The 25,396-nt window shown below is 36.5% G+C and overlaps 4 protein-coding genes across 4 annotated transcripts; 2 read left to right on the forward strand and 2 right to left on the reverse strand.

Annotated features, from left to right (window-relative positions):
* On the forward strand, nt 3,602-8,231 carry LOC109707308 (squamosa promoter-binding-like protein 7). The gene is made up of 3 exons (XM_020228477.1): nt 3,602-4,437; nt 4,568-4,698; nt 7,611-8,231. The coding sequence occupies exons 1-3, from the start codon at nt 3,902-3,904 to the stop codon at nt 8,063-8,065; spliced, it is 1,122 nt and encodes a 373-aa protein (XP_020084066.1). The 5' UTR covers nt 3,602-3,901; the 3' UTR covers nt 8,066-8,231.
* On the reverse strand, nt 11,061-12,637 carry LOC109708104 (squamosa promoter-binding-like protein 8). The gene is made up of 2 exons (XM_020229701.1): nt 12,048-12,637; nt 11,061-11,798 (listed from the first exon to the last, which is right to left on the reverse strand). Exons 1-2 carry the CDS (start codon nt 12,572-12,574, stop codon nt 11,162-11,164), a joined length of 1,164 nt encoding a protein of 387 aa, XP_020085290.1. The 5' UTR covers nt 12,575-12,637; the 3' UTR covers nt 11,061-11,161.
* LOC109708307 lies at nt 16,574-19,550 on the reverse strand (the record flags this gene model as incomplete). The annotated part of the gene is given in 4 exon segments (XM_020230001.1): nt 16,574-16,997; nt 17,180-17,447; nt 17,536-17,626; nt 19,398-19,550. Coding segments are annotated over 3 exon segments (501 nt in total). The 3' UTR covers nt 16,574-16,848.
* Nucleotides 20,399-21,805, forward strand: LOC109708179 (probable aquaporin TIP5-1). Its single transcript, XM_020229809.1, has 3 exons — nt 20,399-20,755; nt 20,842-21,092; nt 21,269-21,805. Exons 1-3 carry the CDS (start codon nt 20,629-20,631, stop codon nt 21,674-21,676), a joined length of 786 nt encoding a protein of 261 aa, XP_020085398.1. The 5' UTR covers nt 20,399-20,628; the 3' UTR covers nt 21,677-21,805.

Here is a 25,396-nt window from a genome sequence, read left to right on the forward strand (position 1 = left end):
TTCTTAGTTTTAAATTTAAATTTTAATTGATTCATATTTTTTAGTTAAATTTATTTTTAAAATAAATAAACGAGACAGATAGTATGCTATCTTTATCTAAAAAAAATATTGTATCGGATGACCGACTATCTCTTACGCAAGTAACAAAAGCATTAATATGTAACATTTAATATTTAAATTTAATATTTTATTAGTTTATGTTTTTAAGTAAATTTATTTTTTAAAAAATAAATGAATCAGATAGCATATTACCTTTCTCTCTTCAAGAAAAAAAAATACATATATCCGATGGAGTCTCAAATCTTGTTCATACTAAAAAAATTTCTGAATTTGGCTCTCATTTAACTTATTTTATCATATAGCTATCATGCTATGAATGGTTACGTGTATATTAAAATTAATTCTGATTTTTTTTACTGTATTAATTTTTTAGGTGACTATTTTCTAAAATAATTAAATAAAAATGTATAGAAAATAAATTAATTATAAAAGATTTTAACTTGATTATTCAATCTTTCAAAATTTTAATTTTATTACTCAATCTTTTCATTTATTTAATCTGAATTGGTTAATAGCTTTTCACTTTTAAAATTTAAATGTATCATTTATCCCTACAGATTTAGATAATACACTTAACATAATTCACGCAGCTATAAACTCGTTAAAATGAATAATTAATTTAAATTTGAAAACAAAGCATCGTTGACTAAATCAAATAAAAAATTTTATAGTAAAATTAAAATTTTAAAATTGGATGGCAAAGTCAAAACAATCCATAGTTCAAATAAGAACGGTATATTTTAGCTGTATAATTATTTATGATTACTATTAATCTGTTCCCAAGTTTTATCCAACATTTTTAAAGCATGCGAATTAATCAATTAAAAATTTGAATAGAATATGTGATAACATATTAATAGTGTATAAAAATAATATTTTTTTAGAGAAAAATAGCATGCTACCTGTTTTGTTTATTTTTTAAAAAATAAACTTAACTGAAAATATGAATTAATTAGGATTCGAACATTGAACCTCAGACACCAACTACTAAATTTTTTACTACTTGCGCTAGGAATAGTCAGTATCTATAAAGATAATGTTATCTGAAATTTGTAACATTACTCATTTGGTAAAAACTACTGATATATATTTTCAGCATGCGATTGTTGAGAACTGTTAATACGTTGATATCCGTAAAAGGTTCAATGAGGCCAGCTAAAGTGTCCTGAAAAAATCTCAGCACAGTTTTGTAATTGTCTGAAATCCAACCTTTAAACTGTTCGGACAAAAACTGGAGTTTATTTATAGAGTTCAGCAGTGTCACTTTTGTCCGACAGATTAACACTAGTACGAGCAAAATTATTTCTTAGTTACCCAAAGCATTTTTCCTTTTGCGCACAAGTGGGGTTAGCTAATTTCACCGCCCAGATTGAGTGTTTAAAAATAATTTCGGAGTTAAGAAATTATTCCATCCCTTAACCCCGAATCAAACGGATGCTTAGGGATTGATTTTTTTTTTTTTTTTTAGAGATAGGTCGCACGCTACCCGCTTCGTTTATTTTATTTAAAAATAAACTTAGTTAGAAATGTGAATTAACTAGGATTTGAACTTAGGTCTTAGATACCAACCACTAAGTTCTTTGCCACTTGCTCTAAGGACGGTCGATTTTTCAGGGATTGTTGATGCATTAGTATATATAATGTTAGGTATTTCCATTTATTTATATGTAGTTCGAAATATCGTATAGTGTGGTGTTAGAAAATATTTTCGCAAAAGCTATTTTCATTGGTTTATATATGCAATGCGAAACATCATACAATATGGTATTAGCAAATATTTTCGTAAAAGCTTAGAGCATTTTTAATATAAATTATTTATTTTATTTCTAAGTCCTAACAAAATAAGAGTTACAAAAAAGTGTGAATAATATGTTGACAACTTAATATGACTATTTAAATTTTGTATATAAATCAACCAAAAGATCTTCATGTTATGAATACTATATACCAATATACCAATATATAGGACCACATAGCAATATTCAAAAAGACACAGAAAAACCATCAAGGTATATATTATCATCCAAAATTCAAAATATAAATTGACAGTGTAACAGTAATCGTTTCAATCAATGGCATAATAATTTGGAATATTATATTTTTCTGTGTCTTTTTGAATATTGCTATGTGGTCCTATATATTGGTATATTGGTATATAGTATTCACCACATAGCAATATTCAAAAAGACACAGAAAAACCATCAAGGTATATATTATCATCCAAAATTCAAAATATAAATTGACAGTGTAACAGTAATCGTTTCAATCAATGGCATAATAATTTGGAATATTATATTTTTCTTAACAAATTTCAGTCACTAAAAACCCAAGAAATAAAATATCCTAAAATTATACTAGTGATAACAGTGATGTGAAAATAAGGTGATTAAAAAGTTGATTTATGAGGCTGGACTCTAAGAAAGAGATAGGGTCATCTTCTTTATATACATATATTTTTTTCATGTAATTATTTTTTTTTTGAGAGGCAGGTTTTTCTTTTCATGTAATTATCATCAACCAAAAATGTATATTATGTTACAGAGCAACTATCATTGCCCACGGAAATTAAAATGGCACGACATTTTGCTTTTAAATTTTGAATCATAAATCCTTGTTCTTAGCTATGCTCTCTAATATCCACGAAATTGGTTATTCGTGAGTCAAACACGATCCCACTTTTATAAAAAATTTTAACTGATACATAAAAATATCTACAGAAGCAATGAACACACGAATATATCTTTATATGTTTATGTTTAACATTAAAGAAAAATAAACGAAAAGCTTAATGGTTGGTACCCGAAATTTCAAGTTTTAATCATAGTTGATTTATATTTTCAGCTAATTAAATTTATTTTTAAATAAAATAAACGAAACGAATAATATGCTATCTATCTCTTAAAAAAAATAAAAAATATTAAAGAGAAATAAACTTAACAAAAGCGGAGTGTTTGAATTTAGTTTTTTGGGTAAAAATTATGAAGAAGAGTAACAAAAAAAAAATCAGGTTATCAAGTGGCTCATTATAAGTAACCGACAGGGTTTACACAATCTAATTCAACTTTTGAAATGTCAGATCACGACCTGTAATGTAAATTAAACGAGTTTTCAAAGCTAAAATAACTGATTTTTGTAGAAGAGAAATTCTTTTTCTTTTTTCCTAACATAGAATAGAACATGTTTGATATGCAAGTAACGGTCCCACAATCATTATCAGCAAAAACAAAAACAATGGCGGAATTAAATCCCGCACTGAGCCGTGCGGCACGGTATTGGCTCTAACCTTTCGTCAGAGCCCCGCGTTTAATTACCACCCTTTCCTTCCCCACCCGTCTTTTCAACCCTTTCCCCCCTCCCAGTCCCCCTTGCGATTGAACCACTCAATTCCCTCGATCCACGTGTCCGGGCCCACCTCGTCCCGGGCACGTGCGCTGTGCCGGCCCCTACAGTTCCCCTGCACGTGACACCCTTTTCGTTCTCTATATTATATATTATCATTATATTATTATCATATACATACATACAATTAAAAGAAGGGAAACGCACTCTCTATATCCTCCCCACCCCACCCCACCCCACCCCAATCCTGTGGAGTATTGCTGTAGCGGTCGCAGCAGCAGCAGCAGCAGCGAGCGGGCACTGTTGGTCTCGTCCCTCCTTTTGGGAGACCGATCGATTTGGTCATTATTATTGTTATCGTATACTGAGGAGGGAATAGTAAAGGAGTGGGAGGGGGTGGGGGGTTGGGGACTGGGGAGGAGAAAGGAATAAAGGATAGTAGTAGTAGTAGTAGTAGTAGTAGTAGTAGTGTTATTATAGTGCGGTAACTCAGTTACCGGAAATGGAAAGCGGAGGCGGAGGTGGGAAAAGCGGGCACGGAGGTTCCTCCTGGGGGGGTTCCTGGGAACTGGGGAACTGGACTTCCGCCGCCGTAGCAGCAAATTTCCCCGCGTGCTACAACGCGCAGGGCCTCGAGATCGCCGCGTCCGCGTCCGCGTCCGCGTCCCGCTCAGCTTTCCCCGACCGCGCGGGGGTCCCGCTCGAGGGCGGGGACCACGCCGCGGAGATCTCGCAGTGCGCGCACCGCAGCTTCCGCAGCCACCACCTCACGTGCCTGAAGCTCGGGAAGAGGCACTACTACGAGGAGGAGAGGCTTTGCGGCGGCGCTTCCGCGGCGGCCGGAAAGCGGGAAAAGGCGGCGGCGGCGGCGGCGGCGGCGGGGACGCCGTTTCCGAGGTGCCAGGTGGAGGGTTGTGATAAGTCGTTGGTGGACGCCAAGGATTACCACAAGCGCCACAAGGTGTGCGACGTGCACGCCAAGGCCCCCAAAGTCATCGTCCTCGGCGCCGAGCAGAGGTTTTGCCAACAATGTAGCAGGTCCATCTTAGCCTCAAGATTTTCTACTTCTCTCTCTCTCTCTCTCTCTCTCTCTCATTTTAGTTCTTTTTCTTCAATAAATACTTCGATTTTTTTTTATTTTTTGAATCGAATATGTGTTTTGGGGCAGGTTCCATGTGATCTCTGAGTTCGACGACGCGAAGCGGAGTTGTAGGAGGAGGCTCGCAGGGCACAACGAGCGCCGGAGAAAGAGCAACACCCACGATTCCCTCATCAGAAACCCTTCCTCTCACTCTATAGGTTCCCCTTTTCTCCTTTTAAACCTCTCCGTTTTAAAATTTTGAATTTGAATCTTTATAACTTTTTTGAGTTATTAATAGCTGAAAACGTCATATCAAGCGTAAATTATAATTATAATAACTAGCGTGGATTAGTTAGTAAGCAAAGCCGCGGAAAAAGGAGTAGCATGAGATATTCTTTATCTGAGAAATAAAATATGGAGGTTTGATTGCGGGAAACAGGGGGGTGGTGATGTGACATAAAGGTTTTAGGTGCTGTGGCTGAGAGAAAAGGCGAGGGAACAGGTGTAGTGGGGTCGTATTTTAATGGTTCCTAAAATAAATTAGGGTTAGCGTTTGGTGCGAGAAAGATTTATTATTTAAAGCACAAGATTAAAAAAATAAATTAAATAATTTATTATTTAAAGCACAAGATTTTTTTAAAAAAATTAATAACTGGTTAATTGGGTGTCTCCGTCAAGCCCGCCACCGTCGCCCTTGTTGGTTAGGGTTCTTACGGAGGCAACGATGGGATCGCAATGGCTCCACAGAAATTAAATCTCAAAAATCTCATCATTTCTGATGGAAAGATTGATCTGAGATTTAGCATTAATTACTGAACGGGTGTTGTAATTTAATACATCTGGTGAAAATACAATTCAAATTTGCACTAATTAAAAAGATGAAAATTGGATAGTGTGGCATTATGTGTCTGTTGCATCAATTGGATATATGGATCATTGATGATTAGGGATCATACTCTGTTCTATTCTCTACAAAATGTCGAACCATATCTTAGCTTACTTGGAAAATTAATAGGTGAAGAATACGAGCTTGGTTCTAGCATCGAGCGATTTCCATCTCTCTCTCTCTCTCTTTTTTCTTTCTTTTCTTTTTTTTTTTTGAGATTTTAAAAGAACTCTCTTACAGCTCTAATTTTAGTTGTTTCCGTGTTTAAATTTTATTTGCCAATTAGTAGGAAGCACATGTTGTGGTTTCCATCTGTTTTTTCTGTTATGCTTGATCTGATGACTACTGATTTTGCGCTCCTTATCTTTCTTTCTTTTTCAGCACTACGGGTATCTAACCATTCTTCTGCAATGCATATATCTTTTATTAACCTGCATAATTTCGCACGTTACCATGCATAGCATTGTTGTTTCTTGTGTAAATAATCTCCATTACAAGCATCAGTTCATTGATTATTGGATGCAGCTTGAGCAACAGTATCACACTATAACATGAAATCTTGCCAATTTTCTTTCTTGTCGAAACTACCTACCTAGTTGGGTTCCGTCGCTTTCATTCTGTGTCAATCTCCTCAAAGTCCTATCATTTTCCTAACTTTGTACTCTAGTATTGTCTATTCTCTGGCTTAACTATTGAAGAATTAATTCGAGTCAACTCGACTGCAGACACTACCTAACATGTCAAAGAGATAGGCATTAGCGTTCAATTTCATTTTTTCCTCATTTACTTTTTAGCATCAGGCAAAAGTGATGGTGTATAGTGTTTGTTAACTAACACTTTCTAAAAAGAGATGGATTATGACCTGCCAAAAGGACTTCTAAGCGGGTTAAGGATGATGAAGTGCAACTTGTATTTACTTCTTGCGAAATGTATTGAAACTTAGTAAATTCTGTCAATTGAAGCTTCTTCGTAGACATTTGGTACAGTTAGTTACCTCTTTAGAAGATAGCCTTATCCAACGGCATGCTGACTCTCAAGGAAGAAGGGTGGTCTGCACAAAGATCTTTTGATTTTAGATGTGGGACCTGATGATCTTATGCTCGGCATGCAAGATAATTCAATCCTACCTATTACATAGTTAATTTCACGGCGATCTATTTGGTCCCTTTTTTTTTTTTTTTCTTGCTTGTTACAGAAACTAGTCAACCCTAGTACCTGTAGGACCATCTTGGCTGTCAGAACAAGTTAGAGCATAAAATATTGACTTTAAGCTCTTCTCATCATATTAATAATCGCCATTTTCGAATTTAGTGCATTTCACCTGTGAAATGATTTACAATATCCTTAAAAAGTAGAATTACATTTTCTCTGTCTAAGTTTTAGACAAATTTTTCTTGTCTCTAAATTAACTGACAAGGAACTAGAGTAAACCAGAGAAGGTACGCCAGATAAGTTATCATGCTCTCAATCAGGCCTGAAGTTCTGTCAATCATAACTATTTGTGGTCGGTGGATTTAAGCTGACAAATCCATCTTGCGGTCAACCAGGTATAGAGTTCATTGAACTTGCTTATAGATATCAATTATATGAATTGCTATCACACCTCTTTAACTCTTTTATTTAGATTGCACAACATATTAGTTGTCTTCAGTGGCAAAATATTAGGTTTCAGAGATAATTAGTTATGATAACAGCTACTTCATATGACAACCAGAATACAATGAGAGAAACAGGATTCTTTTGTTGTGTTATCATGGCATCTATTGTAAAATTTAATCAGCAAGTTGACTTGCCAGCAATGTGCGGGTCCTCTGCAGCTGGGGAGGTGGTTTGGTGTTTTATAGTACTTTTTATAACATAATACTTAAAAGAGTCACTTTGTCATGGCTATAAATATGCTATGGCTACCTTTCATTCATGTCATTTCATGTTACTAAGGTGTGTTTCAGAAGCGACACAACCTCTCCACGCCTTCATCACAGTGAATTATTTTTGTTGTTAGTTATTATTATGGTAGTTAGACAAACAATGTTTATTAAGGGTGTATTTTTATCCATGCATCTTGGGTTCGTTTTCTTCTTTTCAAAATATTTCTTTGAACTGCGGTTGACGGTTTAAGATGAGTGTTCAAGCTGGATTTTTGTTCTTACTATAGTGTGTGGGCTGAACTCTTTTCGTAATTGATCCATCAGGGTTACTTACCTATTTTAGTTTTTACCTTTCTTGTATTCGATTTTGCTGCAGAAGGCACGATTATGGGTCCGAGGTTCTCTCACGCATCAAACTCACCAGCTCGTGCTCTCTCTCTTCTGTCATCCAAGGCTGCTTCCTTGCCTTGGGTTTCACCATCTGACCTCTCTTCTCGGTCCAGCGCTGCCCTTCGCGAACTCATAGAAGAGAACCGCGCCGCCTTACTGTCACGACAGCTGTTATCCAACCGAAGCGACTTGCCCAACCAAGGTCCTACAAACCACATCGCGTTTCCCCATTGGCCACAACAGAACCAAGTCGTGTCGCAATTCCCGCGGCTTGCTGATGGCTGGGACCACCTCCAGGGGGCAGGGGCACACGTGACGCTGGACCTCATGCAGGTGCCGAACCCTTCTTTTGGAGCCATTCCACGAAGGAGCAGGGCCAAAGACGGCGAAGAGGATTGCTCTGATATTTGGAAGTCCTGGGAGGATGCTCATGTGGTATGAAGCCCCTGCCCTCTACCTACTTATTTAGCAGCCCGTTATTTTTTTAAATTGAATTGGTTTACGAATATTTTGTGCTGTATTTGTTGATCAATTTGACATTCTCTTGGACCTTCATTCGACACTACTTTGTGAATATATTGGTTAGCTATATTCTACTTCTATACACTGATTTGTGCGGCATTTCATTGCTCGTCGTTTTGATCGCTGCCGAAGCTTAACATTTGTTTCTCTGCGCTCGCTTGATAAATGTGTTTGCTATAATTATATTTCGCCTCCATTGGATGCTTTTTTCGGTAGAGCTTGAACATTTGTGGCTCTGTGAAAGTGCTCGTTTGTTTGGATCTGTTGTAGCTGGATCTTATGGTGCTGTTATAGGATTATCCATTTTAGTACTTAGTCAGGAGATTTTGCTTAAGGTTCTGAATCTCGCCTGTTATTTTCTACTACATTATTTTTTTTTTTAAAAAAAAAAAGATATTGTGGCAGAACGTTCTTTACTAGACTAGATGCGGATGCACTAATTTCAAAGTATACATTGAACTTAAGTTGGCATGTTGTATGCAGCATACGATCCCTGAATTAATGTCCCACCTAATAAATGATAGAAACGTCTGGAAAAGTTGGCCGTTTAATATTATATAATAATATATATGCCTTTTGCCCTCCCTAAACTACATGATTGAAGGTCCGAAACTAACATATAGATTCTTTTATTGACCATTGTTTTATTAATTCAGCTTTCTAATCAACATATCTCCGCTGTGCTTCTAATATATATAGATCAGCCCTTCGCCTGCACCTTTTTGTTTTTTGGTGCAGTCCCCTCTCTCTCTCTCTCTCTCTCTCTCTCTCTCTCTCTCTCTCTCTTTAAAGTATCTTTAAGTTTCTTATACTGTATTAAATCTCTCATAATCCTACTAAGAAATTATCATAGATTTTTTCTTTAAAATGCACATAAAGAAACTTAAATTCTAACGCTAAACTAATTTGTATATAACATTAATCACTACATCGAACCATTTTTAATAAGCTTTCTCTCTGGATGCTCATATACAAGGCCCTCCCAAATGCATACCTTACCTAATTATTTGATAACATTATGCGTCTCTGTCGTTTTGCTGCTCAGCGGATCAATGCGCGCGCGTGCTGGGAATGTCGAGGGGCATGCAAAGAATAAATTAAGCTGTTCTCTTTTTGTGATTATCTTATTGCTATGTACCGGCACAAAGGAAGCTTCTTGAGGCTTGTCAATAATTTGCAACGATGCGCGCACTCTCGCGAGCGGATAAAAGCTAAGACCTGGAACCATATCATCACATGATTTGTATAAGGGAAATTTGGTTGCATTTAATTATAATTGCCGCATAACTCCAGATGCATGTAGTTAGAAATTTGAGAATATATAAACTGCATCTATTTTGTTTAGTTTGATACAGTGGTAAGTATTACAACTACAAATAGATTATTTTATTCATACAGTTGAGAAGTGCCATTTATAAAGTTTAATCATTAATTTACTTTCAATACAGAAAAAATATTTTTGATTTAAAAAAAGATGAATAGGGAGATATGCTTACCATTTTTTTTTTAGTTACTCTTTTCAACTAACATAGTTTGAGTCTTCTCGTGCAGTTTTAGCTGTATCTATTAGATTCAATTGTATCAAACTAAACATCAGATTTTAATCCCAATGTACTTAGGATTGCAGTTTATTCACAACTACTTGCAGCCAAATAGTTTTTAAATTACGACTTTGCTTATAATTTATTTATTACCTTTTAATTTCTAGAAGTTTTATTCATAACAAAAAAAAAATTATGCCTCGTGGAATTCAAAAATGCTCGTAAATACTATTAGTTAATCAGTTTTAGACATGACATTTAGTGGGTGGTTTGGACAGCAAATTTTTCCAAGTTGATGCTTGTGTATTTAGTAATGTTTGCATTTTTGAAAACAAGCATAAAAACCTGAATTATAAATAGAGAAACACAAAGTCTATAACCTAAAAAGAGTGGTAGAATTTCAACCTTTAATTCAAGGTTCGTAATTACAATCCTTAATATAAGGATTGTAATTCTCCGCTCTAAGATTCAAGAAACTTGTTTCCCGGGTTTAGCATTAAGGCTTAGTTTTGTATTGAAATCTATCTAACGCTATTAGATAAAATGGAGCTAAGGAAAAAACATATAGAGATATATATACTTCTACGTTTTCCGATAGGACCGCAGAAAATATATCGTAACCGACTCATCGCGATATGCGGAACGTAATAGTACGTACGAAAATAAACAGGATATTTTTTAACGTTCTTTCTCACCGCACATAATGCAATTTTTCCGCAATTCCAAACGAAGCTTAAAAAAAGAAAAAAGTGACGAGACTAATAAATAATAAAGCTGTAAAATTACAATCCTTTCTGAGTTGTAGGTCCAGCATTATTCAAATAAATAATATTTTCTGATAATATGATGTAGATACAGTATTAGGGGATGTGGGTGTAAAAATCTTAAATATTTATTTTTACAGACACTAGCATACTAGTTTGTAATGCACAAATTAACCTATTCAATGAAGACCAGCAAGCTAGGACATGAAATAATAGGAGCAGCTATATATGTGGGTATCTAAAGCATTTTCCCTTAAAATAATAATAATAAAAAAAAAACATTTTACCCTTGGAAAATGGTGCACTCAGAAAATTAAAGAGTCCAAGTCCGGCTCAGCAACCTAGAAGATGCTATTTCACAAGATCACCGGAGACCCCGGAAGCGATCATACTCTCATCAACGTACACACATACGTACACAATCACACAACACGATGATAACACGATGATATCAACTCCTCCAACTACTGGTACCATCACCTTTCTCCTCGCACACTTCATGATAGTGCATGGTTAATTAACAACAAACACTAGATTTTAAAACTTAATAAGAAGCTCAAAACATCCAAATCTTGAGACAAAACTCTTATTACGGAAGAAAATAAATAGACAAACACAAAAAAGCTGCTAAGGAACACACTAAATTAAACTAAAGCCACAAAAAGTAGTAGTAGTAGTAGTAGTAGTAGTAGTAGTAGTAGTTAATCTAACTACTTGCTCTGGTAGATCCCTCTAATACAGCTATCATCTTCAGCCGCCCTTGTTGGTGCCACCCAGCTCGAAAACCTCTGCTCGCCGAGGTGCGGCAAGAACGACATGCTAGTCGGCGATGTCGTCCCAGTCGACGACGTCGCCGACAAACCCATTATCGCATTCGCGACCGGCGTGACGATGCCGCTGCTGCGTCCCAGCCCCAGCGCCACCTGCGCCACCGGGGGGGCCAGCGTGGATGACACGTGGCTCGCGCTCGAATCCCCCTCCGGGTTGCACCCGATGAACGCCGAGAACGCGCTGTTTCGATTGTTAATTTGGCCGCCGTCATCGTCGTCGTCGTCGTTGTTGTTGTTATCGTTATTAATATCATTATTATTATTAGTACTACTATTATTATTGTTATTGTTGTTGTTGTTGAATAGAGCGGTCTCTGGTTTCGCCGGAGAGTGGGAAGTTGTTATGCCGCTGCTGCCGCTGCTGTTTGTGTTTGCAATATTGGGTGCGTTGTTATTAGCCTGGGAGCTGATCGGAGCCGTCGATAGGTCCTGAGACTTCCTCCGCCGACGGTTGTGATCGGCCAGCCGCTTCCGGCAGCTCCGCTTCCCTTGGTCGAACTCCGCCAGCACATGAAACCTGCATTCGCATTCACCGCCATTTCGGAACATACATAGAACATGTCAGAAGAACATATATACATATATGTATATGTATGTAACCTTAAACACGTCGATCTGAAGCACGTCGACGAAGCAGACGCTAAACTAACAACAACAAATATGTATATATGTATATATATTTTGATTTAAAGATACATCTGACAATATATGTACGAGACTAGAAGCTGGCGGACGTGTTAACATGCATGCAGGAATGATTGTATACCTGCTGCATTGCTGGCAGAAGCGTTGGGAGAGGCCGGCAGTGATGACGATGGATGCTTTGGAGTGGAACTCGCAGACCTTGTGGCGGCGGTGGTAGTGCTTGGCGTGGGTGAGGTCGGCGCCGCATCCCTCGGCCTGGCAGCGGGCGGTGCGCGTCCGGCGGCGGCAGGCGCGCGGCGGGTTCCCCGCGGCAGCAGCCAGCTCGTCCTCGGGGGACGCCGACGAGAAGTAGGTGCGCACCCCGAGGTTCAGCCCGATCCGGGTGGGCGCCGGCGGCAGCGCCAGCCCGTACCGCGGGTGGCAGGAGGACGACGACGACGACGACGGCGAGAAGAGCGCCGCCGCCGTCAGCGGCTGCGGCGGCTGCGGGAAGTAGTCGCTGATGCCGATCGTGTTGAGCCCGTGCACGCCGTAGTGGTCGAACACCGCCCGCTGATCCTGCCCCGTGTCGGCGCCCGATTCCTCGCCGAAGAGCAGCATCGCCGCCGCCGCGCTCGCCGGGTTCCCCCATTCGTAATCCATCATCATCTTTCTTAATTATTTAAAATCTCTCTTTATATATACTTCTCTCTCTCTCTCTCTCTCTCTCTCTCTCTCTCTCTCTCTCTCTCTCTCTATATATATATATATATATATATCTCAGCCTTATCTAATTTCTCGATCCCCTTGAATTCACAAGTTCATTCGCGACGTCATTTATATGTATCTCGCTCTTTCTTTCTTTCTTTAACGCCGGACTCGTAGAATGACAACTCTTTAAATAAGCGAAAATTTTACCGTGCAGCGACTGCACCCGCTGCGAACTTTACCGAACAAAATGGGAATAAAGTTACGATTCATTCCCAGTTATTCTGCCGCGAGAGACACATTCTTAATTACCTCGGTCGACACTCGCGGACAAAATAGTGTTATGGTCCTCCCACTCACTCTCCCGACTAGTCCCGTGAAGAGTCGACGCAGATCGGATCACGGCCGTCCGATTAAGGAAGAGGACGAACGCGGGCCGTCCGATCCTGTTTGGCTGTGGGGGTTGATGTGGCGGTGCGTACATATTGGTGCCTTGCCATCGGATACTTGCGACGACACTGAGGGGATAGAGGGCCTGTGCAGCCCTGAGTCCCTGACACGAGGAAGCTTGTATGCACCTTCCTCGTTTCCCGCCTTGATATGGCCGCGTACTTACCACCCCGGACTTGTACGAAATTACGGGGGCGACCAAGGGATTTTTAATTAAGTCGGATGCCCAAATTGGGTTACTTATGGCATTTAATAAATCTTTAATAAAATTATAAATCCCCACTTTTCAGTTTGATTTGTTTCCACAGTTTCGTACTTTCTCATTCTAATACCCTATATAATTTAAAGTGTATCATTTTTGCGCCACGTAATTTTATTATTATTTTTGTTATTTTCTTTTTTTATTTTTTTGTTAAATCAGTGACAAAATTAAAATTAAAGGTATTAAAGTGAATATTCCATAAACTAATATGGGTTATCTAAAACTTTTTGTATATGATTTAACGAAAAGGCTGCGGAGGGGCCGGCGAAAAGAGAAAATTGAAACCACGGTTCACAGAGTATTAAATTGATACATTTTAAATCACAGGATATTAAAAGTGAGAAAGTGCGAAACCATAGGAGTAGTATTTGAAGTTTACCCTTTTGGTTAGTAGAATTTTGAAATTAAAAAGTTAATCAGATAGTGATACTGATCAAATATTATATCTGTGAATTAAGGATTTAATACATGCTTAGTAGTAAAAAAATTTTACTTTTGTCCGCGGCCATTTTTAATTAACAAGATGCTAAGGGTGCGTTTGGTTCGCATTATGAAAGATTACTAGGAATAAAAGATATCCGAGAATCTTATTCCTATTCATCCTATTACTAAGAATGTGGAATTCCTGTGTTTGGTTCGCACGGTAATATTAATTAGCCATATTATTTAATATTACAAAAAATATACAATTAATTAATTTATTTATTTAATTAATTTTAGATAATGTTACCAATAGTTTCAACATCTTTTTAGAAAAAAAGGAGATGAGTATAAGTTAGAGAGAGAGAGCATAATTAAAAAAATAGAAAGAAAAATATAGTCGAAATTAGAGGGAGTGAGAGAGTTGAAATTTTAGAAAGAGAGAGAGAGAGAAAGCTTAGTTTAGAGAGAGAAAAAAAAGTTGAATTTTAGAGAGAAAAATAAGTTTAGAGAGAGATATAAGGTTAGAGTATAAAGAAAAATAATATCAATTAGCCAGCGGGTAGGAAGAAAGAAAGATATTAGACATATTATGATTACTTAAATCCATTAATATGAGGATATCCACCCTCCCTCAAGGGAATGAGATTAGTACTTTGGGATGAATCTTATTCCCAAGTGAATCCAATATTACCAATTGGATTACTTAGTACGTTTAGCCAAATACCGTCATATTTTTTTATTCCCATTGGATTACTAGGAATCTTTAAAAGATAGTGCGAACCAAACGCACCCTAAAAGTTATGCTAAGAGTGAAATTTTTGAAACAAGATTCTGACATTCTAAACACAAACATCCCGTTTCAAACTTTTTATTCATCGAATAAAAAAAAAACCTATTAGTAAAACGGGTAAAATATTGTTAACAACTGTAGTGATCAAATTATTATATATATATATATATAGAGAGAGAGAGAGAGAGAGAGAGTTGAGCTGGAATGCTATCGGTAGCAAACGGGCTCCATTGCCACCCATTTATTTTCAATGATGGAGCTTTCAAATCGACGATCGGCACCGTTGAACATGATCTATATCACTTGAAGTATCTAGAAATCAAATTTCAAATCTTTTCGATATCATTTACCTAATGATCAAAGGATTTCAAAATTAGTAATTTTAATGGTTGATATGAGGGTTTTTCTCGTTTAACGGTGTAAAGCTATCCAAATCAATTGAATTTTGATTAGAAAATTCTTTAAACTATTTAGAATAAGATCTATACTCTCGATCATAATTACAAAATTTCTATCATCACTTTTTAGATAATATTCATTTTCAGCCATTCATTTTTACGCCCACTTGATGGACAAGAAAACAATATCGAAAAAGTATGAAATTTGATTTCTAGGACACTTCAAGTGTATAAGATCATTTCAACGGTGCGATCGTCAATTTGGAGGCTCCATTCATCGAAAACAAAACGGATGGCAACGGAGCCGTTTGCTACCGATAGTATTCCAGCTCAACTCTCTCATCTCTCTCTCTCTCTCTCTCTCTCTCTCTATATATATAATATATTATATATATATATATACTTTATTGAACAGTATAACAGCCAACAAGTTGAAACAGGCGGTTCATTGTTATATAAAATAAACTTTTCGGTTGAATCATAATAATTAGAACTATAAGAAAAGAGTAATTTAATCATGTTTTGGGAGGAAATACAGGCATTTTGAGAAAATTTTGGAGTTAGAAAAGGATAAAGCTGGAATAAAGTAATCGTATCTACGTACAAAGGAGAAACGTGTTAATATAGGGGAGCTTGTAAGTGTATTATTTTATTCCTTTGGCTGTTTGCTTCAGTTAGTTGGCTGTTGCTCGCTGTACAATCACTCAGCCTTTTCAGCAAATGAGTACTTTACACGTTGCTACATTTAGGGTGATGATCTCACAGCACGTACCATCACGCCTTTCCAGCCGTCCGATTATGTAGCCCCCCGTGTGATGCAATGCACGTAACTCTTCGGATTAGATTAAGATTAGAAGATTTTGATTATTCATACAAGTAAAATAACGGTACTCTGCACGAGAAAGGATTTGGTGACTTAGATGCGAGAGTGTTTTTTTTTTTTTTTTCAAGAAAAAAAAAAAGCTAAAAATGTAGAGAGGTTTCCTCACCTATAGGCTGTTCTGAAATGCCCCCTGAATTTTAAGTTTTTTTTTAAAAAAATTAGCACTTCATCAACTTTCAGTTTATTATATAATAAAATTGAATAATCTTTATAAACTGAATTAAAAAATTATTGAATTAAATATAATAATTTTGATTATTATTTAGCGAATAAAATTTGAACAATCAACAATAAACATTCATAACTTTTAATTTTAAAAAATAATTTTAACTAATTACAAAAGTAAAAAGAAAAAAATTCAAAATTCAAAAAATATCAATTAAAGAAAAGGAATAATTCCCGCGTGGCACAATTTTGTTCTTTTCCCTTTCAAATTAACTCTCAGTTTGCGCCGCTATTCTCTATCAAATTCTTTAATCAAATAATATACTCCGACTAAACTAGTATTTCAGATTTCACGGTTACAATAATATTTCCAGCGGTTTTATATCGTACAAAATAATTAATCATTTTCGGCTTCAAGTTCCCATACCTCTTAACTTGTGTGAGGCATTACCGCCTGCATGAAAGGGGCCGAGTTGGGGGGGGGGGGGGGGCATTTCATCGAGAAAAGGAAGAGAAAAAGAGAGGGTTTGGGCGTGGCCCAACTCGGCCCTCTATAAATGGGGGCCCGATAAGTATCACTCACAATACAAAAAGACAAAATAATAATAATAATAATAATAATAATGAGCAGTTTCTCAGCAGTATTGACAAAGGAACCACCCATACAAATCGTCTACAGGAACTCGAGGAAACCAAAGCTTAATGGCATTTTAAGAAGTTAGGTCTCAATAGGTTGAAGGTTGAATACACAACAGAAGACATTTTGAGCCGGAGAATCAGGTACGTACCTACTTAGGTTTGTCTGTTAAGGCGACGAGGGACCTCAAGATGCCAGAAGACATTTTAAGCCGGAGAATCAGATACCTACTTAGGTTTGTCTGTTAAGGCGACGAGGGACCTCAAGATGCTAGGACTTACTCTATCGGCAAGGGCTCCTCTTTCCGAGATTGAGAACGACTTTTCCTTCACATAACTCTGTAGTTTCTTCGTGTCGTAGTCCAGTCGTTCTTGGTCTACGTCATAAAAGAGTATATAACTATAGTAGCATCATAAAAAATGTTATTCGGTAAGATGATGCTTTTAAAGTTCAAACGAAAGAGAGAGACAACCCACAATCAAAATGTTAATTGACTCGAGTAAATAATAAAAGAAGAAAACTGATAATAAATGTATGTATGAACAGGGAAGCAAGTACCTTTCTCTAATATGGTATGTGCAGCATGAAACGGCACGCGGATAAAAATATCAGACCCGGGAAACATCATCCATGTATTCTCCGTTGAATCATAATCTCCACATGTTGGACATATCTCCTGCACCAAAGCCTTTGATTTGGTTCCCTCAATTCCTTTCATTATTGCCTCAAAAGGGGATGGGACACTGCTTTTAGTTGTTCGAGCATTCTTCCTTAGAGCAGTTAATGCTTCCCGGTTACTGTTTCTCAGCCTATCATTTTCGACCAACTGTTTTATCCCAACAAAATCAAATAAAATTAGACATATTTAGGACCAAGTCTAACATGGATAAGCGGAATATGGGAACTTCTTTAACCTGATGCTTTGCCAAAAGAAGTTCTTCCGCTTCGGTTTCAATCTCAACTAGAGTTTGCTGGAGTTGCTGCATACCTGGATCCATTGTGACACTACAGATATGCGTATTTATTAAGTATTGTAGTTTTCCTCAAGAATTATTATTACTTATCATTTGCTAAATGTTAAGCATGAAGGAAAACAATATAGTAAAGATGACAACCGTAATAACAACACTTCAGCAACAGTTTTTAAGAAATAAACTCAAAATCCAATTAATGCTGAATATTTTCAATGCAAATTAGAGGTAAGAAATAAGCCCAAAATAACATCTAAATAGCAAAATGTTTAGATAGAACTAGCTATTAAGTAATTCCATTAGCTAGAATTAGGATTCAAAAGTCAGATTTCCCAGATCTTGGTGCAGGAAACTGCTTCGAATCTCAAGGGAAAACAGTGTTGTTAGATCTTAACTTTGTGCCATTTGAGAAAGATGACAACATCGCATATATACTTTTTCACGAGAAGCATAAAGATGTAGACTCGTGGCAATGTTACGAGATGTCTGCAGTAAATTGCAAAAATGGAATTGCCTGAGTGGTACGTAACGACAATAAAGGAAAAGGTGAAACAGTTATTCTGATAACTGCAGCAATTTTCAACAGTAGCGGTAAATAAAAGAGAAGGAAAGAAGAGGAAGAGAATGGTGAAAATGCAAGATAAAATAATTAAGTCAAAAAAGGGAGAAAGAAGTTGAATGTTAAAAGAGGAAGAACTGGATCGCCTCTTTCCAAAGTTTTGCTTTTTTCGCATTTAAAAAAATGCAAGGATGATCAAACTCAATTGTAAACCCATTAAATGCCTTTGGAAAGTTTTGCTGAAGAATCATGATGCAGTGGAGAAGAAGGTGTATCACTTTAGCATCCAATCTGTTAAATCTGAGCCTATATTCAGTGTCCTCATTCACTGATCCTAGTAGAGGAAGAACCAATCTACTGGTCTAAAACTGCATCATTTTAAAGGTAGTTGTTTAGCTACTTCCACAAATTACTCTCATATGCTATAAATCATTTAGTTATGTCCATCAAAATATCATGCCACAAAAATAACAGAAGGCGAAGAATAAAGATATGAATCAAACAGAGGGGGGGGGGAAAGTAAATAAGTTACTGAATAAGACTGATGAACAGGTACACACATAAACTTTTTAATTACATAAATTGGCGCAATATCATATGGATAATGGATTAACAATGTCATTTTGCAGTTAAAAGATGCACGTCTAACACGCCAGCAATTATTGAGCAGTAGGCAAGATACACGGCGAATGTTTCACAATAGAAGTGAGCTCTTAATTATCTGAATTATGTTGTTTAAAAAGCAGATAATGCGAATTATCTTGCTCAAAGGGGCACATAATGCAAGTTCTTCATTCATCACAAACTACACAAGTAATAATCATCTTTTCAACAAAAATCCAAAAAAATATTGACTGTTAGAAAGTATCTCGTCCCTCTCATGAAGGGTCAACACAACACGAGTGGATGTACAAGAATTTGTCAAATGAAATTACTCCCCATTGGCTGATAAAGTATTCTATTGAAGAGATTAACTTTAAATATTCAATTTGCCAAAATCATCAAAAGAAAATGGGAGGAACCTGCAACTTAGTGCCTCTCGTTTCCAATACAAGTGTTTACTGTAGATGAATATGCAATGAAAATTAAAGGTTAGAACATAGCAACACAAATTTCATCATCCTAACAGAGAGAAAACACGATTTTATCAAATCTGTAACAAATCTAGCGCGTTCAAACAGTAATTGATAAAAACCTACATCAAATCAACAAAAAGTTGAAAACACTAGATCAAAAGGCCGAGTACCTGCTCACAATCTCTACCTTTTCGAGAGCCTCTTTGTGAATACCGATCTTCTTCACCGTGATCGCAATGTTATACTAAAACTGTATCAAATCAGATTGTCCGAACACTAATTGATCAAAATTTTACATCAAATCAACAAAAAGTTGATAGCATCAAGTACTCATCACGATCTCCACCAATTCGAGAGTTCCTCTTCGTGAACTCCGATCCTCTTAACCTTGTTCGCGCTAAGCTTTTGAAGAGGGTTTTTTGAGAGGAGATGAGAGAGACGACGAGGGGAAGCGGAGGGTGGTGGACTGGTGGGGCGGGGATTGGGGGTTTTTTCGTCGGGGTTTGGAAGGTGGTTCGGTGGCAGCTCCTTATGGGCCGGAACGGGCCGGGTTATTAGGCGGCCTAGTTGTTTGTTAATCTTGATTTTTTTTTGTAACTTTATTTTATTTTTATAACATTAGCATTCTGTGTAACTATGCATAATCGTTTATAGAATTTTGGATAGATTTTTAATAAATTATTTTAAGATTTAAATAATTGTAATTATATCTATCAAAAATGAAATGAAAGTAAAAAAAAATTGGAATTTTTGCGATGAAAGTAAAATTTCCCTTGATTATAGTAGAAACCACTGTTTTTGCAATAGACCAGAGTAATCACTTTTCTTTTCATAACAAAAAAGAATAAACATAGAAAAAAAAAGGAAATTAAATGAATGAAAAAAATTTGAACATATATTATCAATAAGAAAAAAAAACTAAATTAGTAACGAAATATTCAGATGGCAGTCATGACAAAATGACTAAAACGGTACAGATTCGAGAAAGAAATATAAGAGAGCGACCAATTTTTGGTTCGGTTCACGTAACAAGCCCAAAATAACACTGTATTTAAATTTATAATTTTAAGATATATATAAAATTTTGAATATATTACGGATACATTTTACAAATTTGATTCCAAATTTGAAAGTTTAGATTTTTGCAGTGCAGTGCACTAAGTTCACACAATTAAGTTTTCCCCGTCAGATTGTGTGAACTTGGTAACTGCCAGTAACCATCCCGACGCCGTTTCACCGATTCCGTGGCTTTCCGCCAAAACTCCTTTTTAAAACTTTCAACCAACCACTCTCTGCTTCTCACTGTTCTCTTTCTCACTTCTGCAGCGATCCTTTCTCTCTCTTTTTGGCCTCGACTCGTCCATCCATCTCAACTTCGGCCAAAGTGCTTCTTCGAATGAAATGGCTTCTAACCTCCGAACTCACTTCCAGCAGTGCTTTTCGTCTCCCTCCCTCCGCTCCTATCTCGCCGAGTTCATCTCCACCTTCCTCTTCGTCTTCGCCGCCGTGGGCTCCGCCATCTCCGCACGTTAGCAATCCGCTGAACTCTATATATCCATCACTCGTTCTGATTATACGCCAGTTTAGTTTGCATTACTATTTTGTACTTTTCAGGGATGCTCACTCCGGACGTCACGTCGGAGGCGTCGTCTCTTGTCGCCACCGCCGTCGCTCAGGGCTTTGCATTGTTTGTTGCCGTGTACATCGCCGCGGATGTCTCCGGTGGCCACATAAACCCCGCCGTCACCTTCGCCTTCACCCTCGGCGGCCACATCAGCGTCCCTGCTGCTATGTTGTACTCGCTGTCGCAGTTGCTCGGCTCCACCCTCGCGTGCCTCCTCCTCCGCGTTGCCTCCGCCGGCCAGGTCGGCAAAAATTTAGTAAATTAAACTACTTTTCCACGATAACTTGTGCATGATTGACTAAGATTATTCGATCCGGAAAAAAAGAAATTAACAAATTAAGAATGTGTTAAACAGTTGAGAGTCTCAGAACATATTTTTGAACGTACTAAAGTGCCCTGCATATTCCTCTGTAATAGGCAATTCCGACCACCAGGATAGCAACGGAAATGACCGGGTTCGGAGGGGCAATTCTGGAAAGCGCGACAACGTTTGTGCTGGTGTACACGGTGCATGTGGCCTGTGATCCGAGGGGCGGCGGTAAGAGGGGGCCGTGCACGGCGGCGGCAATGGGGCCTCTGGCGGTGGGGCTCGTGGCGGCGGCGTGCGTGCTTGCGACCGGTTCGCTGACGGGCGGGTCCATGAACCCAGCCCGGTCCTTCGGTCCGGCGATCATCAGCGGGGACTTCAAGAACCATGCAGTCTACTGGGTCGGGCCGTTGATCGGTTCGGCGTTGGCGGCGTTGATCCACCAGAATCTGGTGTATCCTTCTTACTCAACATCCGCTGATTCACGTCATGGCAATGTAGAAACCGTGATCGTTTGACCTGGTGTTGTTTGTGTCAGTACTGTTGTTGTTGTTGTTGTTGCTTCTTTTTTTTTTTTTTTGAAGTAATTCGGATGCTAAATTTTGTACCTAATTGTTAGTAGCAGTAGTTTTAATTAATCTGGACTGTTTAAATCCGTGTGAGAATACGTGTCCCACGTATCAGAGAAAAAGAAAATAGAAGTGCTTGAAATTGTACTAGAAAATTCAGTTATCTTTCTAATTCAAACCCTTTTTTTCAAAAAAAAACATAATAAATTTCACAATATTTTACAAACTATATAACTCAGTGGTTGGATTTCAAACTATATAGCGTTTTTTTTTTAAAAAAAATGTAAAATTAGTGGACCATTTCACCAAATCCAAGCTTGCTTTCTATTTGGGCTGGCCTGGTACTAACATGGCCCATTTGCCTTTCTACGGCTCGATAAAAATATTGCTATTTGCAACTGTAGAAACAAGCGCTTTTTTTAATTATTAATTTAGATAAAAATATTCAGAGATTACCTAAATGATGAACTATTTTAATTTAGCTATCAAATATTTCAAATTTTTAATTTTACTATCTAATCTTTCAAATTATTTGATTTGAGTCAGTTAACGAAACCAACCCAAATCAAATTAATTAAAAATCTGGATAGTAAAATCAATATTTTAAAAGATTGAATAGCAGATTTCGAATAAATTCGGCATGTTTTTACCTTATTTTTATTATTTTTTGCACTTTTACTTCACGCTCTTCGTAAACTCATTTCTCTCGTGGGCGGCGTTCTCAGCCTTTCAATCCCCGCTGTTTCTAGTCCTTGTTCTTCAGATTATAGCGGCCTCTCCCTGTGTCGGAGGTGGCTACATATGGACCCACACGAAGTCCTATTGCTTGTTTGTGTACAAACATTCCTTGTGACTCGAAAACGCCTGTATCCCACATACGCCGATTGTTGAGAGGACCATATAATTCATAAAAAAAAATCAATACACAAAATCAGGGAATTAGGAATCTTGCGATATCGATCGATCGTATGAGAGAATAATCAAAAGCTAATGCTGTGGACCCTCAATGCACCCCTCAATAATGGACTAATGTTCGTATGTGGTTTGATGAATTCGATTAAAATCTACAAATGAATGGTAATGGTTCTGTTTGGATGTTGATTTTTTTTTTTTTTTTTTTCGAGAGATAGGTAGTATGCTACTCGCTTCGTTTAGAAATGAACTTAGCTGAAAATGTGAATCAACTAGAATTCAAACTTGAGACCTCGGGTACCAATCATCAAGCCCTTTGCCACTTGCGCTAGGGACGATCGGTATGGTAAAATAAATTATTTAGTATTTTATTTTATTTTTTACTTTTTTTTGGTGATTGAGTGTCGGAAATTTGACATTTATTTTTTAAAAAGTCTTGCCGTTTATTATTTAATAAAATAATATATTTTACATTTCCAAGCACAATGAAAAGAGCCTAATGGTTGGTACCCGAGGTTCAAAAATTAAAATCTAGTTGTTTCATATATCTGGCTAAGTTTATTTTTAAAAGAAATAAACAAAGTGAATAGTTATGCGATCTTTTTCTCTAAAAAAAATATAATATATTTCACATATAAGTGATTTATCACAATTTGAAGATCATGAGCGGTTCAACATTATAAATCAATCGCACTTCTCATATATAAAAATAATAATAATATATTTTACATATAATATGATTTATCATAATTCGCACTCGAAGATCATAAGTGATATACAATATTAAAGATAGATCACATTTTTCATACATCACGTACTATTATAAGTGTTTCGAGTAAATTGAAAAGATATAGAACTAAATAGGTCTTCTTCTTTTGCCCTTTTTTTTTTTTTTTTTTTTTTTTTTTTGTGGAGAGAAAGATAAAGGTATCATGCAAAGTAGAAACTATAAAAAAAACTAAGCTTCTAACTTGGAATCCTAGATATCAACTATTAATTTTTTTTATCCCTTTCTTTAATTAAAGAAAATGACTAATTAAAAAATTAAATTAATAATAAATAATTATGTACCCATGTACCACATTTCATTGCTCCCAAGAGCCTTCTTTTCTTAAGTAATAGAACAAGTTTTTCAAAATTTTAACAATTATATATTATTGATGTGTTGACGTATATGATGTGTAAGTATTTAAATGATTCGTACACAAAAATTCAAACATATAATATATGTTTAATAATACATCAATAGTACATAAAAATGATATATAATTTGAAAAACCTAAAATACTTTTTTGTCAAAGTATCTGTCCCTTCCTTTTATCCACACAAAGTATTGCTCAAAAATAGATAAATAAAAAAAGAGACATCACTTCCACCACAAGCAAGCGAAAAAGAAGTGAAAGGGATGCCATGCTTATCGTTTGCGAAGGCATCACCATCCCTCAACCATTTTTAGGCTTTAATGGAGAAGGGATGACTCACACAGTGGAAAGTGAGCTAATAAAGGAGAACATAAGCTTAAGAATTTGTCTCTTCTTATTGCTTTTCCAAAAAAGAAAAAGAAAAAGAAAAAAAAAAAGAGAGGGCCGCGCACGCCAGCGGCTAACCCAATCAACACCCTTGAATCACCATCCAGTGGCCACGAAGAGGAGCAACAACACTAGCTCCTCCACACTAAGAACACCATGATTATGATAATGATGAAGATGATGACGATGATGATTCCTACTTTGCTATAATTAAAGAAGAGTGGTAATGGAATTACCAAAGCTGAGGTAGTGAGGCATGAGATTCCATCTGTTAGGCAGGGAGGGGCTCATGCTAGTCAGTAGTCACCTTATGATGAGTTATTTTCAGACAATTAATATCTTATCTTTAATTTTTTGAAGTAAAAAATAAATGGATATATAGAATTGAGCTTTAATGCTTTTGAAAATACTAAGTTATTGATACTTGCAGATTTTCGACCCTTAAATTAAAGAATGTACAGTTAAGATGATAGTAATTTTCTAAGATTGATTAGGTGGTTAGTTGAATAATATGATCTAACGTATAAAAATAATCAAAAGAATAGATCTAATAAACAACGAAAAATTTACGAGCACCAAAGACTTGGTACTTTTAAAATCACCGTAGCTGGACTTTGGATATATATATATTTATATATTAATTGAACTATTTCTTTGTACAATTAGCATTCGAACTTTAAAATTGCAACTTTTTTTATTTAACTTTTTATTACCTTTATTTTCAAAAATAAATTAATTCCTANATATATATATATATATATATATATATATATATATATATATATATATTTCTTATGTGAAAATTGAAAATTTCAATTCCACTCTGAGGATTTCATAGCTAGAGTATTTTTCATGCGTAAGGACGATGAAAATATCGTATATTTGTGGTGCCAAAAATAATAATAATAACACGAATTACTTTTGGAAAAGAAAATATAAAGTGCACTGTAGCAGGAATAATTATTAGTGATATTTTAGTAAAATTAAAGATAAGATATTAATTATCTGAAAATAACTCATCATAAGGTGACTAGCATGAGCCCCTCCCTGCCTAACAGATGGAATCTCATGCCTCACTGCCTCAGCTTTGGTAATTCCATTACCACTCTTCTTTAATTATAGAGTGTGACACATGAATGGTCAAACGCCCAATCCATTGTAATGGGCCCTTTTTTTTTTTTCCTTTTTTTTTTTTTTGCATCTACCCCTCTACAAAAATTTATTTTAA

The sequence above is a fragment of the Ananas comosus genome, linkage group 3 (assembly GCF_001540865.1).
Source record: "Ananas comosus cultivar F153 linkage group 3, ASM154086v1, whole genome shotgun sequence".
Taxonomy (NCBI): domain Eukaryota; kingdom Viridiplantae; phylum Streptophyta; class Magnoliopsida; order Poales; family Bromeliaceae; genus Ananas; species Ananas comosus.